Below are 15,713 nucleotides of genomic sequence, written 5' to 3' on the forward strand. Positions count from 1 at the left end.
GGTCCATGATTGTGGACCCCTGATATAGGTTTGTTAGCTCTCAAATTTTTTATATCTCCAGCATAGAAGATCTGATGTCCATCCTTTCAAATATGTTCTTTGGGGAGCCCAATAAACCAACATGTATGCTTTTTGTTATGAATCAACCTTAATAGTTCCGACAGACAGAGACAAATAAAGCAGAACTTGAAAACTCCTCAGAGAACATGTTTATTAGTTACAAAGTATTGACATGGTCAAAAGTGAAACCATGTCTGAATACATAAGTAACGGTTACCCAATTACAAAGTATAATGTCCCACCCTCAAAACTATGCAAGCAACTACATTCCCCAATATTTTCATTTAGCGGGCTTTTTTAATGCAACACCCAATCCCTGGTCGCGGGAGCAGTAGATGACCTTGGTTCCCACAGGACAGAAGATTATTTTGACTAACGAAGCACCTGGGTAACTCCCCTCCCTCCATTCTATGTGGCAACCTAGAATGAGAAGAAAAAATGGCTGCAGCCACGCTCATTTGTAGAGTTGACAGTCAGTTTGGTAGGTATTATCTTAATATTTTTAAGACCAGGAATCCATTGATGTGGCTTTATCGTAAACTGGGTCTCTATTCAAAACTTTTATTGTGGCATTTTTTTCAGCATTCCTTTCGAAATGTCTCAGGACCGAATAAGAGTTCCTTGTATGTTTTCTTATAACACCATATCCTGATGGCACTGTTGCTTGATCTGTCATATGAAATTTTAAATTCCTTTGCAGGTAAAAACAAACGTACTCAGCCTCACTGGGAGCCACCACAAGGAACAGCGCAACCCAAACTCTGCCTATACAACAGTCTCACTCGAAATAAGGTGAACGTGTTTTCTTTCTGTCATCTCTGGATAACATATTCCTCACATCATTTTAGATGCAGTAGTTTTCTATGCTTGGAAATCATTGTTGAGACAGCAATGCCCCAAGATTGCTGTGGAATCAATAGTGTTACTTTGATTCAAAGTTGTTATTTTCAAGCTGAATGAATTCAGCAGTTTTCATTCATTGCCACACGTGCTCTTTCATTGTAGGATGTGTTTCAACCCCAAAGTGGCAACAGAGTCAAATGGTATTGCTGCGGCCCAACAGTATATGATGCTTCCCATATGGGGCATGCAAGGTAAAATAGAGGTGTTTTTTTTTGTTACATCTGAACAAATATGTTGTGTATAACATTGTTCATTTTATAAGCCTTACTTTCAATCTGCCCTATTTATTTATGTGTTGATTAATAAACACATGAAAAAATCAGTCATTTTTGTTTGCACATTTCCTAATATATGATTATTGCAAGAAAGCTATTTTATATATTATTCTCCTTAAGATGTACATTTCTGTATACTTGCTTGGAAATAGCACATGTACAAAATAAACTTATTTTTTTAATTATTTTAGATCATATATTTCATTTGATATCCTGAGAAGAGTTTTAAAAGACTACTTCAGATATGATGTCTTCTACTGTATGAATATTACAGATATAGATGATAAGGTAAATGAAAATATCTTAATGCAGTTAGTTTCTGAGACTTCTGGCTAAGGTTAACGTGACGGTTAATTGCATTTTAACAATATCTCTCACTAGTTGAAAGTTTATTGTTATGATAGACAGCACCAGGAATACATACAGGAACTTTAAAGAGGTAATATAAACAGAAGCTTTCTGTTTGATCATCAGAAGATGACAGCAGGTGGCATAAGATGGAAAGATCAGGAAAATATGTATGTTCAACTGTGGTGGTTACGTCTTCATGTATAAGCTTGCTTCCTAGGCATACTTCATTTTTTTGTTCTAGATCATAAAAAGAGCAAGGCAAAACTACCTCTTTGAGCAATACATGGAGCAGAGGCCATCAGCAACACAGCTGCTTGAAGATGTTAAACTAGCTTCTATGGTAAGCTCACGGTCTGTCTCCACTCCCTTCTTCCCCTTGGGCAAGAAGGAATGGGACAATGGGTGAGTGAGAATCTTCATCCAAAGAGTGTATTCCTAGGAGCTGTAGCTGAAGTTAGTTGGACCAATGATTAGCTGAGAAGAGCTTGGTGTGAGTTATAAAGCAATGTAGGATTTGATCAAAGCAGTGACCTGGGTTTGGGCTTGTTCCAACTAGGGTGGAAGCTAAACAAGGGAGCAGATTGAAGTGACTGGCATTTGACTGCCAGAATGACAGGCCAGCTAATTTTGCTGAAAACAAGGAAAATAAGTGATTTAGGATTAGGTAATCGGCTGCATTGGAATTACGTTTGCTCATCTCAGACTGAAACTTTCTCCTAGCTAGTGTCAAATCTTTTTTAAAACATTCAAAATGCTTTATTTTTCTTGTTTGAAAATCAGTCCAATAGGCTTTCATTTAGTTCTTATAGTGGGGGGGGGGAGTTAAAACACTTCTTTAAAAGAGAAATAATAATTTAACATACCGTAACATTAAACTTATTTTGTGTGCTTTGCTTTGAAAAGACTTGTAGTCATATATCCATTGTAGAGACTGACCATTTAGTTGGCAACTGAAGAAAAAAACAAGTTGGGGAAAACAGAGAATCAGTCTTTTGTGTTCTACCTGGTATTCTAACAGGATAAAGTGGTTGGTTTCCATTCTGCCTTGAGAGGACTAGCGTCAGTGACTGAGGATAAAGCCCAGAAGTCAGACTCCAGTGTCATGGGAAAGCAATGAGAGAATCTCACAAGAGGGAATCTCTTACAGCACCTAGTCCAGACATGTCAACCACAAGGCCCGGGGGCCAGATGCGGCCTGTGAAGTGGTGTCATGTGGCCCGCGAAGCCATCCTGGAAACAGTGAGGGAACGGCCCCCACTGCCTTGGCCCTGGCCCAGAGACCCTCAGATCTGTCCCACTCCTGCCCAGGCCCCCATAGGCACCCTTGATGCGAACGATGTAGAGCTGGCCATGCCCACCCAGTAGGCCATACGCACTCTAGCCACGCCCACCCACTAGGCCGCCCCCACCCAGGCCATACCCACCCGGCCCCCTGAGGGCAACCACAATGCTGATGCGGCCCTCAATGAAATTGAGTTTGGCACCCCTGACCTAGTCAGATAGTTGTTTATTCCATTTTATTCCTTCTTTCCCTTTTCCTGCTCTTCCCTTTCCCGCCCTCTAATTCTTGGAAAGTTTTGTCCTTTTTGCTGTCGCTGATCTTTCAGAGCCTGCAAGATACTTATGACTGACATTGAGAAGTGCCAAGACCTTGCTGTTCAGTGCTTCCATCATCAGCTTCTCTCCTTCCTAACATGCCTTATTAAGAGTTGCAGAGTGTTTGGATTAGAAGAGGAAACCCTGGACAGTTGCGTAGCTAGCACCGAAGTCAGGGGTCTTCAAACGTGGCCCTTTTATGACTTCTGGACTTCAACTCCCAGAATTCCTCAGCCAGCGTGCCTGCCTGAGGAATTCTGGGAGTTGAAGTCCAGAAGTCATAAAAGGGCCAAGTTTGAAAACCCCTGACGTAAGTCCTTCAATCATGTGTTTTTCCCATGATCACATAACATCAGCCGATGATCCTGCAAAAAGAGGTGCCTGTTTTAAGTAGCTACTGACACATGCTACAGAGCATCCTCATAGACTCATTTCCACTTGGAATCCAAATCACTGCATAGCCCTATTCCTTATAGTCAGATCCTAATATGTTCTTACCTCTCAATGCTCCCAAGCCAGTCTGAAAATACCTCTTGTCCAAGGTTTGATTTCAGCTCCTCTTTTACTTTCCTTGAGCTGCCACCCTCTCCTCTGCTGCCAATCAAATGTAAATCCCTGCATTTGTTGGCTTTCAGCTTCTCCCGTAATAATTGCCATAAACATTGCAAAATCGTTTTTGAAGGGGGGTTTCGAAATTCAGTAAATGATGAAATGGATATTTGCAAATATTTGTAATTTGCATACTTTATTTGGAAGATCCACTTCTATCGTGTAATTGCTTAATGAATAACTTTGGAGAACTCAGAAACTGACAGGCATACTCTTCTGTAACATTTTAGTGGGTCCTTACGTGGGAATGACCCAGCTAACAATATATATATATATATATATATATATATATATATATATATATATATATATATATATATATATATATATATATATATATATATATATATATATATATATATATATATATATATATATATATATATATATATATATATATATATATATATATATATATATATATATATATATATATATATATATTTCCTGCATTGGTCAGCCTAGCTGTGATTCCTTGTGTCATATAATGTTAATGAGAAATTCCAATTTTTTTCTAAAATTCAAATGATGTTCTTACTTAAAGCATGATTACCTGCATAATAGTTTTATTTTTAGAATTTTATTCCCATTATTAAGGGCTAGGATATGGGAGATATATAGTTACAGTCTCTTGGAGGAGAGAGGTTGAATGCTTCACAAGAACAGTGAGAGAGGCCACAACCCAAAGGGAGCAGGACCTGTTTTCTCCACTTCACACATCCATACATGTCCTTGTTTGCAGGTATATGCGTGCGCGTACACACACACACACACACACACACACAATGTAAGGAGGCTTTTAATAGCTACTTTTAAATCTCTCTTTTTACATACTGGTGATTGTGCTGTGATAGAAGAATCCAGCTGTTTTTGTTTATGTTTTTATCCATGTTTCTTAATTCAGCTTTTTTCAGCAAAGCTGGAAGAAACGTCGGATCCTGATAAGAAACAGATGCTCGAAAGGATGCAGAATTCAGTGAGAGCTGCTTTGGAACCACTAGAGAATGGCCTGCAAAAGAACCTCTCTGAGGGAGAGGTCAATAAACATGCTAAGGTTAGTACACTTTTCTGAAATAGGTTGCAAGTCATTTCAGTCGTTGCCTTCTGATACATTACCACACACACACACACACATACACACACACACATTCTCAATCACTCGTTCATTTCAAGGTACCACTGAAGTCGTCTTTCCCATGAAGCTTGAAGAGCATTTGAGCACGGGCCTCTGGGAAATTTTTAAGAATTGTGGAAATTGTGCATTAGGATAAACAGCCTGTGTTAAATAGAATTTATTTTTCAGATTTTGTTACAAGAAGCAAAAGATACACTATCTGAGTGGCTGGACACTAAGTTGGGTAGCCAAGTGACAGACAACTCTATATTTTCCAAACTTCCCAAATTTTGGGAAGAGGAATATCATAAAGATATGGCAGCTCTCAATGTAAGTAGACATGATTATTCAACAAAACCTCAAAAGATACTCCTGAATAGTATTGCTCATCCTTTGTTGTATCAAATGTCGCTCTTCTTTTCAAGACTGGAAAGGAAATGTGTCATAAGTGTCGTTAAAAGCTTCAAACCACAAGTTAGGAAACTATTTCAAATAGATTTTGAATTAGAATTTTATTAAAATGATAACCTGAGATCTTTAGGCAGAATCCTCAGAAAGTCTGCTATGTTCCATTTGTTCCCATCTAGAAAATCAGAATTATAATTAGATCCACATAAAGAATTATTCATCAACAGTTAGAGCAATGTTAGTTTCTATTTTACCTTGAAGGATATTTTTCAGGTTTAGCTTTTGGATGCTAGATGTTTCTTGATTTCGCTAAGCAGAATAATTGCCCAAGCACATTCGGTGTGGGGGGATCAGTTCCTATTTGTTTTTAGTTTGGATTTGTTTAAGATTTTCCTACCAAGTTTTATTATAATTTTAACTGTAAAGCAGAATATATTTTGAGATTCTGGTGTGGTAGAAAAAAGAAAAGGTTTGTTTTTTTCCAGGTATTACCTCCAGATGTCTTAACTCGTGTTAGTGAATATGTACCAGAAATTGTGGACTTTGTTCAGAAGATTGTAGATAATGGATATGGGTGAGTATAACTTGACATTTTCCCACTGTTCTCTATAATATACAGAAAGTGGTGAGAGTAATAGTTTGAGTATCTAACAAGCAATTCAGTGGCTTTCTTATAAAGGAATATTTCCAATGTCCTTTTTAATCTAAGAGAGTCTAACTTTTCGCTACATCACATAACAAAGAATTACGATACACTTTTTTGGCTACTTTACAAGTGCTCACGAATTAATCCTTATTCATTTTTCCCAGCCGGGTGCTTCCAAATGAATTGTCTATGGAGATTCTCCGTCATCCAGGTCACGGTTGTCCCACAGGTGCTGCTCAAAATGCAACTGGACTTTATTGAGTTTTTTTCCTTGAAAAACATTTTCCTTCTCATCCAGGAAACTTCTTCAGTTCTGACTGAATGGTGGGGAATGGAAGGATTTGTATTCTTTGCAGCCATCCGATTGTTAGCCCCCTGAAGGCCGGCGGTTAACTTTCTGAGAGTCATTGAAGCCACTTGGAGGTTTATCTGTACCCTCAAGGTTACCCAAATCGGAGTACAAATGGGTGTGGAACCTTGTTGGACTCAGGCCATTCGGCAGCCCCAAGAAGATTCCACACCCATTTGCACTCTGATTCTTCTTCGATGAGAAGCAAAGTGTTTTTCAAGGAAAAATAAAGACCAAGAAAGTCCATCTGCATTTTGAAAAGCACCTTTGGGACTTCCTGATGAGCCGAGCTACAATTCCACATATCAACCCCACAGCATAATACATAGCCTAGCTTTCTTCAATTCTATATAAAAAATCAGCTGTGTAAAAGTGTTGGAAGTATATTATTTACACTAAATGGGGTCAACGCTCCTATTTAATTGAAACTGTAGTTTTGCCTTCTAGCTACGTGTCCAATGGATCTGTTTATTTTGATACACTAAAATTTGATGCATCCGAGAAACACACCTATGCAAAACTGGTCCCTGAAGCCGTAGGAGATCAAAAAGCGTTACAGGAGGGTGAAGGTAATTTGAATTCCATAAACGAATCTTCAGAAAATATTTGGAGAAAACTACAAAGTGACCGATTCTTGTAATTCCTCCTTCTGCTTCTCCTAGGTGATCTGAGTATCTCAGTGGATCGTTTAAATGAAAAGCGATCGCCGAATGATTTTGCTTTGTGGAAGTCCTCCAAACCAGGAGAGCCTTCATGGGATTCTCCTTGGGGCAAAGTAAGGATAGCAAAGACTGAGCAATCAGTTGTGCGATCAGAAGGCACAGCTTACTCCCTTGGGAGAGGAGAAAGCTTTTTTTAAAAAAAAATCTACAATGCCATTTCTGTAACCGGGCAAAGCAGGGAAACTTACTCTGTGCCCCTTCTTGTACGTGTTTTTCACTTATGCAGCAGAACACTCCTGTTGCATACAACACCCAGAGTCACTTGAAACAGTGAGATGGGCGGTATTTAATGAAATAAATAAAATATTTTAATCCATTTATAGTGGTACGTTGGTACTCAACTGCTTTGAAACTCATTGAATTTGGACCCAGATTGTTGGGGGCAATAAGCTGACTTTGTAATAATGCCGCTTGGCGGGGGCCGAAAGCCCTAATAAGCAGGCATATACATAGAATGAAGGCTACTGCTAAGCACCTTGGTTTGTGCTTAAATTGTAAGCTGCCCTGAGTCTTCGGAGAAGGGCGGGATATAAATGGGATTAAAATAAAATAAATTAAATAAATTTTGACACACAATTTTTGTCCTAGTAGTCATGGTTTGTTTAGCATTCATTGCACAGGCTAGAACTTTTCGATGTCAGCAGCCTTGTGACTCACTACGTTTTTCCTTCTGGGAAAAAGTTCTTTGGTACTGGTCATTTTTGGTGTTCCTCGTTCAACCCAGAACCAATTAACGATGAGTACCGTGGTACCACTGTGTACCGAATAAATTTGTAACAGGTAAAAGGTAAAGGTTCCCCCGCACATGCGTGCTAGTCGTTTCCAACTCTAGGGGCCGGTGCTCATCTCCGTTTCATAGCCGAAGAGCCAGCGCTTGTCCGAGGACGTCTCCGTGGTCATGTGGCCGGCATGACTAGACGCCAAAGGCGCACGGAACGCTGTTACCTTCCCACCGTAGTGGTCCCTATTTTTCTACTTGCATTTTTACGTGCTTTCGAACTGCTAGGTTGGCAGAAGCTGGGACAAGTAACAGGCGCTCACTCTGTTACGCGGCACTCAGGATTCGACCCGCCAAACTGCCGACCTTCTGATCGACAAGCTCAGCGTCCTAACCCACTGAGCCACCGCGTCCCTTCAATTTGTAACAACTACACCCATTATTAATTTTATAAATTCAGGAAATACAGGTAGTCCTCGACTTACAACCACAATTGAGCCTAAAATTTATGTTGCGAAGTGAGACAGTTGTTAACTGAATTTTGCCCCATTTTGCAACTTTCTTGCCATAGTTTTTAAGTGAATCACGGCAGCAGTTAATTTAGTAACAGTTGTTAAGTGAATACGGCTTCCCCATTGACTTTGCTTGTCAGAAGGTTGCAAAAGGTGATCCTGGGACCATGGGGATGCTGCAACGGTTTTAAGTGTGAAAAATGGTCTTAAGTCACTTTTTCTCAATGATGTAACTTTGAACGGTCACTAAATGAACTGTTGTAAGTCAAGGACTACCTATACAGCTGTATAAGGTGCTAGCTAATAAAGCACTTAAATAACCTTTTGTTTTTTTCAGCTGTGGTGTTTACCTAATCAGCACAGATCAGATTCTTACATTAAAATTGTCTAGTATTGCTGTGAAATAATGGCCCTAGAAAGATACAATTTGGAGTATTTTTTTCCTCTGTGATCCAATAATTTCATAGATGAGGTTTATTTGCTTACTTTTTTAAAACAGCCTTCCCATCTGAGCTGGTTATAAGGAACCTATTCTTATTATCTTTGACCTCACAGCTGTTTTAGCAGACTTTTTCAGTTTTTACAGTTTTAGGTAATTATATAGTCAGTTCATCCGAATGTTACTCTAAGCCATCAGCTGATTGGAGGCTTTAGAAATATTTATCTGCTAATGTCTTTAATTCCTAAGCAAAAGACAAATATATCCTTCAGTTTGACGGACACCACTTTAAACAAGTTATGAGCCCGTCATCATTCTGTACTTCTCCAGAATTCACTGAGCTAAATCACTTAATGAATTTAGTGCATGTTAGCCTTTATATATTTATTTTATTTATTAAATTTTTATACCGCCCTTCTCCCGAAGGACTCAGGGCGGTGTACAGGGCAATAAATATCAAAATATGAATACAAAAGTTAAAAGAAGTTAAAAAGAATTAAATAGTTATGCCCAATCTAATACAATAATTAAAACTGTGTTAAAACTAGATCCAACCCCAAACCCATCAGACCAGGCCAGATTGTTCAAATAGATAAGTTTTTAAATCGCGCCGGAAGGAGCGAAGGTCGGGGGCCATCCGGAGCTCAACCGGCAAGCGGTTCCATAGGTCTGGCCCGCCCACAGAGAACGCCCTCCCCCTGGGGGCCACCAATCGCTACATTATTAAATCATCAAGGATATTAATCTACATGATTAATAAGTTATCACCCTGTGTTAATAGGGACGTCCAGGATGGCATATTGAATGTTCTGCAATGGCTGGATCCATTCTAGGAGAATCTATGGACATTCATGGAGGAGGTTTTGATCTTCGTTTCCCCCACCATGACAATGAGTTGGCACAATCTGAGGTAAGCGGTGTAAGGCGCTAAACCAGTAGTGCTTGACCATTTCCCCCCCTGAAATCCTGTATATTCCTGGGGGGAAAAACAAAAGCTGAGCCCCACCACGATGGGAACAAAACTACTTTTCCCAAAAAGAACATTTATATGTCATAATGGTCAGAAAATGGGTCAGTCATATCACCAACCCTATTTTATGACTTTTGGGCAGCAGTCACTAAATGAACCCACGTTCATTAAGCAAACACCACAGTTGTTAAGCAAAACAATGTTTTGCTGTGGACACAATTTTTCTGAAATAGAAGCAAGTGCCAGTTTTCAGCAAAACCATCATAAAACATGATCATTTGGCCACGAGTTACTGCAAGTGGTCATAAATGCGGCTTTGTTGTCAATTGCCCAAAGTTCATGATGTGACAGTGGAGAGGGCCCAACCGTCAGAAGTTTGAATCTGGCTTTTAAGTCCCCTTTTTTGGATCAATCGTAACTCAATGGTTGCTAAGTGCTGGTTGGATTTTTACTGTTTCTTATGTTTTTATTGTTAATATCAGCTACCTAGAATCATGGTACATATGGTGGGCATCCATAATTTTCCTAAATAACTGTTACTAATCCTCAGACTGACTATTAAAATGTTCTTCTATTGCTTCCTATGTAATTATAGATACCTTCACTTTTTATTCTGTTTACAACGTAGATCACACTTTTTTAAATGTTGCTGCAATCTAATGGGGGGGGGGTGTTTCATATTATAATATAACTCTTTGGTCTCATTGATTTTGTAGGCATACTTTGACAATGATCACTGGGTGCGCTATTTTCTACACACTGGGCATTTGACAATTGCTGGCTGTAAAATGTCCAAATCTTTGAAAAACTTTATTACAATAAAAGATGCATTAAAACAGCATACAGGTAAGATGTATCAATTTAAAAACATTTCATTTTCGATGGGTACAGTGGCACTAGCTGTTGCTTAGCTTATCTCCATCGTCTTTGGCTAAAAACTATCTAATTGGCATTTAAGATTATTTATTTTATTCTGTAATTAGTACTTTGGTGGTTGTTGTTTTTAGAGTAGCTATGTATTGATAGCCTAAATGGCCTATGCCAGCTATGAGTCCCTACTATGCAGCTTTTTTCCATTTGTTTCTTTAAAACTCTCAACAGCGCGGCAGTTAAGGCTGGCTTTTCTTATGCATTCTTGGAAGGATACTCTAGACTATTCAAAGAACACCATGGAGTCTGCTATCCAGTATGAGAAATTCATAAGCGTAAGTTATTTTCCTTTCTTCTCATTGTTCTGTTGTGCAGATGTTGGGACATATTCCTGAAAAATACCAGGTGTTCTTTGTTCCTTTCTTCATATGCAAGATTGTGGCACAAAATAATAAGGTAGGCTTACACACCTTGATCTACCAAACCACTAGCCATACGTGGTATCATTCATGGGTTCATTAGTTTTGTTATCTGTCAGAAACAACAAAGAGGAGGTAGGAAGTTTGGGGGGTCAGAATTTCAGAGACCATTATGCAGGTCGTATATCACAAATGGAGTGGGCCCAGTTCACAAGGTAGCACAAGCATCTACAGGTAATCCTTGCATAACAACTCTTTGTTCAGTGACCATTCAAAGTATGATGGTGCTGAACGAGGAAGGGGGGGGAGGGGGGGTTATGACAGGTCCTTGTAGTTGCAGCCAGTGTTAATACCCCTACAATCACGTGATTGTTATCTGGGTGCTGGGCAATAGGCTTGCAATCACCCACTTGCACTGTCCTACAGTCACATAATCACATTTGCAATCTTCACTAGCACCTTCTGACAAGTAAAGTCAGTGGGGAAGCTGACCGGAAATTGCAAATAGCGACTTGATGTCACACTTAACGACGGCAACCAAAGTGCTGGAACTGCCATTGCAAAATGGCACGGTTGCATGATGTTGTGCTTTGCAATCGCATTGCTTAGCAATGGAAATTCTGGTCCCAATTGCTATTGTTAACCAAGGACTACCTGTACTACTAATCATGATTATGAAAAAAAAAGGACATTGCACGTCATCATTTGCCCTAATCTCGTCCTCATGCCAGTGTTGTGAGTAATATGTAATGATAGCAATACATTGATCGGAACAACGGGGACTGATTAATTATTGGAAGAAACCAAGAAGAATCCTATCAGCTTCCTTTTCCCTGGTATAGAATTGCTGGTTGCCACTTAACTTGCCGGGTTAAGTCAAGTGACAATATTCTCCAAGATTAATTTGTATTATAGTGGAGAGGGGTTTCCTTAAAAGGCTAATTAGAAATAAAAAAACACTTGCAAAGGCCCGTTTTCTTAGTTTATCGCTCACACTCTTTAAATCAATATACAAAGCAGGATGAAGGTTGGGAAAGCGGTAAAACCCTTTCAAATCATCCACCTTTTTGGCCGGGTCTTAACTTTGATTGTCCCAGTAATCTTTTTGTTAATGTGTTCCACCATATTCTGCAAAAAAACCCAACATTTTTAAGGCCACACTCAGAGACAGAGCAGGTGATGAAACTGTTGCTTTTCTTACCAGAGTTAGTGCTGTTTTAGACTGAAAATGAATATTGAAATATATATATATATATATCCGAAGGGTATACTTTGTAACAGATTGTGGGCTCTTTCCCTTTTTAGGAGTTTTTTTTAAATGTCAAGGATATCCTTCGGGCTCCTGCTAATGTGACAAGCCAGTATGAAAAATGGGAAAACCAGGAAATTGAACTGAATAAAAGGTGAGCTAACCATTTTTTCTTTCTCTCTTTATGAATAGATATCTGTATATCTGTGTCAATGCCTGTTTTTCCAACTGGCATTTGCGTTTAGAGCAGACAGGGCGCGTTCCTTAAAGACTTCCTTCTTGAAACTCAATTACTTGTTAATTCACATACCAACCGGGCCACTCATAGCGCCAATCCCATGCCTTCTTAATTGATTTCATCTTGCCGTTTAGTGCTTGGCATAGGAACCTACAGGCCAGGCTCTGCTGGTGCATTTCGCTGTCAGTTTCTCTGCTTCATTGTGCTAACATCTTATTATTTCCTAGAATGAAAAAACAAAGTGCTACCCTAAAATCCATAAGCAGGAAAAAGGAACTAATGCCCCCTTCGTAAGCTTTTCAAGAGTGCCGTGTTTCCTGATAAAGAAAACTGGTTCTGACCTTCTTCTGGCCCATTCTTTCCTTGATTTGATAAAAATTAAAAAGAAACCAGGGAAGGCCATCCAAAGAAGCGGGACAAGACCGTAGAGCAACTTCCCTCCGCCCTGTGCGTTCCCACAGAGAGGGCCTCCTCAGGGTGCCACCGGTCAGAGAATGTCGGCTGGTGGCCCCCAGGGGGAGGGCCTTCTCTGTGGGTGCCCCGGCTCTATGGAATCAGCTGCCGGTTGAGCTCCGGATGGCACCTGACCTTCGCTCCTTCCGACGTGACTTGAAGACCTACCTGTTTGAACAGTCCGGCCTGGCCTGATAAGGGATGCGTTGGGGTTTTTTATTGGGGATTTTTTACATTTTTCTACTGTTTTTAGTTGGGCTCGTGTTTAATTCTCTTTTAATTTTTGTAATTTTGTATTTTTATACATGCCCTGTTCACCGCCCTGAGTCCTTCGGGAGAAGGGCGGTATACAAATATAATAAACTTTAAACTTTAAACCTCACATAAGCAACCAACTGGCCACAATCATCCAGATCATTTTCTTCAGGCTGCAGTTTTCAACACTTTGTAGTTGCTGTGGTCATCATGGCCCACCAAGGCCCAGTGGCTGAGAGCTGCACAGAGCCCCAGGAAGCGTTACAAAGAGAAGCGTGGCGTGGCAGCAGTGGCAGCAGTGGCAGCATCTTGGCTGACTCTTAGTACGAGTAGAGCCTGATTGGCTGGGCTGTGCACTTGGTGCCCCAGAGGCCTTTCGTAGCAAGGGAACCATTGCCCAGTTGGATGCCCTGGGCCAAAACTGCTTCTAAGGTTGTGTCAAGGCTTCCTGGACACAGGCAGTGGATAGGCGCAGCTCCACTTGGGAGGAAAGGCCAGGATGCAGCGGTGAAGGCTGTCCAAGGAAAGGTATGGAGAGGCTACTCTGCCGTGAGGGTCTCTCTGCCAGGCAAGGAATAAGAGAAATAAGCAAGCAAGATCTTTCCGCTGCTAGACACAGAGGGAGAAAAAAAAAGAGAACAGGAAAAAGTTAATGAAAAAAAAAATAAAGAAATATCTCTGCTAAGCAAGGAGGTAGAAAAGAAAGGAGAGGGGGGAAAAGCAAGATTTGAGCTGTGCTAATTTAAGTTTCCTAACTTTTGTCATCCCAGACATGATCTTAAAATAGTACTTATCAACCCAGTAATAAAACCAAATATTATTCAGGTTAATTAAAAAAACAAACAAACGCTAGTAGCTAGGTGGGCAGAGAAACAGTTGTTCAGCAGCAGCTGTTTTTTGGCATAAGTCCTGGATTTTTAATTTGATAAATTAACAATATTTGTCATTTTTGTATCTATGCACTATAAGGTTTCAGTATGACAAGCCTCAGGTGAGCAAACTAAGCCTCGTGCAGCCTTTGAATCAATTTGAGTTTAAGACCCAGATCAGCAGCATCCAAAATCAGGTAGAAGATCCACTCCTTTTACGTGCCTCGCTTTTCTTTCAGCTGGGCAAAAATTAGCTTTGCTATCATCTGGGTGCTATCAGCACTCAGGGACCCACAGCTGACTTCCTTTTTTTCCTTCTTTCGGACTGAATTCTTTTGCAGCAACTAGTTGTTTTAGGGTCTGCCGCAAAAAGCAAGAACAGTGGCTTTTCTCCAAGTAAGCACGGTGGAAATTACAACCGTTGGCCATTTTGCAGCCCTCTCGGCATTCTGCTGGAGGCACAAAATCAGTGCTAAAAGTAATTCAGATTCTGAAACCCCAGACTGAATTTGACAGCAGTTTTCACTCTGCAGAGTTTTACGTAACTATTTCATAGCTGGGTTTTTTTTTGTTTTTTTAGTCCCTGAAGAGGAAAGTACATTTGAAGCCCCACCTTGAATTCCTGGAACTCGGTTCCACTCTTGGCTGGCTTCCAAGCTGCGTTTTCTTTTTTAAAAAAAATATCGGTCACAAAGATATCAAACTTGTTTTAGCCTCCCAGAGTTGGACATTCTTAAGAGGCATTCATTCTTTATGAGATAAACTATTTGAAGTAGGCTTGCGCAGTACAAATTGAAACATCTTTGTTCAGAAGCCTTCACTGTGTTTGTATATAATAACCATGGTTTGCCATGATAGGAACAATCACAGTCTTGCTCTCCAGATTGGTAAACTTCTCCCTTCTTTTCCCATGGTCTGATAAGACAGAAGGCTTCTGCTCCTGTTTTCGATTAAACCATCTGCTGTATCATCCGTACCTGGAAAACTGTGACTAATCTTACCTGGAGGCTAGCCAGTTTCAAAACCAAGTATCTAAAGCTGGTTTACTTTTACCTACCAGAATTAAGATCTATCTCCAGTGTACAATTCAGACAATCTTCTAGCATGCCAGAACAAATCATGGGTTAGTGTTGTACCTAAATTAATGTTAGTTAGTCAGGCTGCCTTTCAGAAGCTTTTTTTGTAATTTGGCTCATGAGTCAAAATGCTATACAGTTTATGACAGCAGTTCAGAGTGGACTTGCCATCGCTAAGCAATACAGTCATAAAGTGTAATGCCATGTGACTGTGCTGCTTGGCATTGGTAGTTCCAGCAGTCCTGGTTGCTGTCTTTAGGCAAGGACCATGCAGGTCATTAAGTGAGGATCTCGTGTGACTGCGGCTTCCAACCTCCTATCTGCTTCTCCCTTGGCTTGGCTTGTGGAAGCCAGCCGGGAACATCAGAAATTGCAGTCGTGACCATGGATGACTGCAACATCACAATTAGTGCCCAGATTGTGAACCAGCGGGGGAAGAGGGACACTGCCACAGCTGAAACTCAAGGATTGGTCACAACTACCACTTATTCAGCACCACCACGAGTTTGAACAGTTGCTGAACAAACGGTTGTTAAACGAGGACCATCTGTACCCATTGGTAGAGTAGTTTGTTGTTTTTTTTAATCCCATTTATATCCCGCCCTTCTCCGA

At 40.2% G+C, this 15,713-nt stretch overlaps 1 protein-coding gene and 1 long non-coding RNA gene across 3 annotated transcripts in view; one reads left to right on the plus strand and one right to left on the minus strand.

Moving 5' to 3' along the window:
• CARS1 (cysteinyl-tRNA synthetase 1) overlaps positions 1-15,713 on the plus strand; it is a 44,843-nt gene that overhangs the window by 12,887 nt on the left and 16,243 nt on the right. For both annotated transcript variants that reach the window (XM_083348465.1, XM_083348464.1), the window contains 13 exons: positions 761-852; positions 1,066-1,154; positions 1,430-1,526; positions 1,831-1,929; positions 4,699-4,848; positions 5,098-5,238; positions 5,802-5,890; positions 6,759-6,880; positions 6,974-7,086; positions 9,484-9,612; positions 10,389-10,518; positions 10,774-10,877; positions 12,267-12,364. In XM_083348465.1, the coding sequence (XP_083204591.1) occupies positions 761-852; positions 1,066-1,154; positions 1,430-1,526; positions 1,831-1,929; positions 4,699-4,848; positions 5,098-5,238; positions 5,802-5,890; positions 6,759-6,880; positions 6,974-7,086; positions 9,484-9,612; positions 10,389-10,518; positions 10,774-10,877; positions 12,267-12,364 (1,453 nt within the window). The remainder of the gene's footprint in view (positions 1-760; positions 853-1,065; positions 1,155-1,429; positions 1,527-1,830; positions 1,930-4,698; positions 4,849-5,097; positions 5,239-5,801; positions 5,891-6,758; positions 6,881-6,973; positions 7,087-9,483; positions 9,613-10,388; positions 10,519-10,773; positions 10,878-12,266; positions 12,365-15,713) is intronic.
• On the minus strand, positions 216-4,063 carry LOC310631791. The gene is made up of 3 exons (XR_014490701.1): positions 3,081-4,063; positions 2,453-2,739; positions 216-480 (listed from the first exon to the last, which is right to left on the minus strand). It is a non-coding gene; the product is annotated as an uncharacterized lncRNA (long non-coding RNA).

The sequence above is a fragment of the Vipera ursinii genome (assembly GCF_947247035.1).
Source record: "Vipera ursinii genome assembly, chromosome: 1".
Classification (NCBI taxonomy): domain Eukaryota; kingdom Metazoa; phylum Chordata; class Lepidosauria; order Squamata; family Viperidae; genus Vipera; species Vipera ursinii.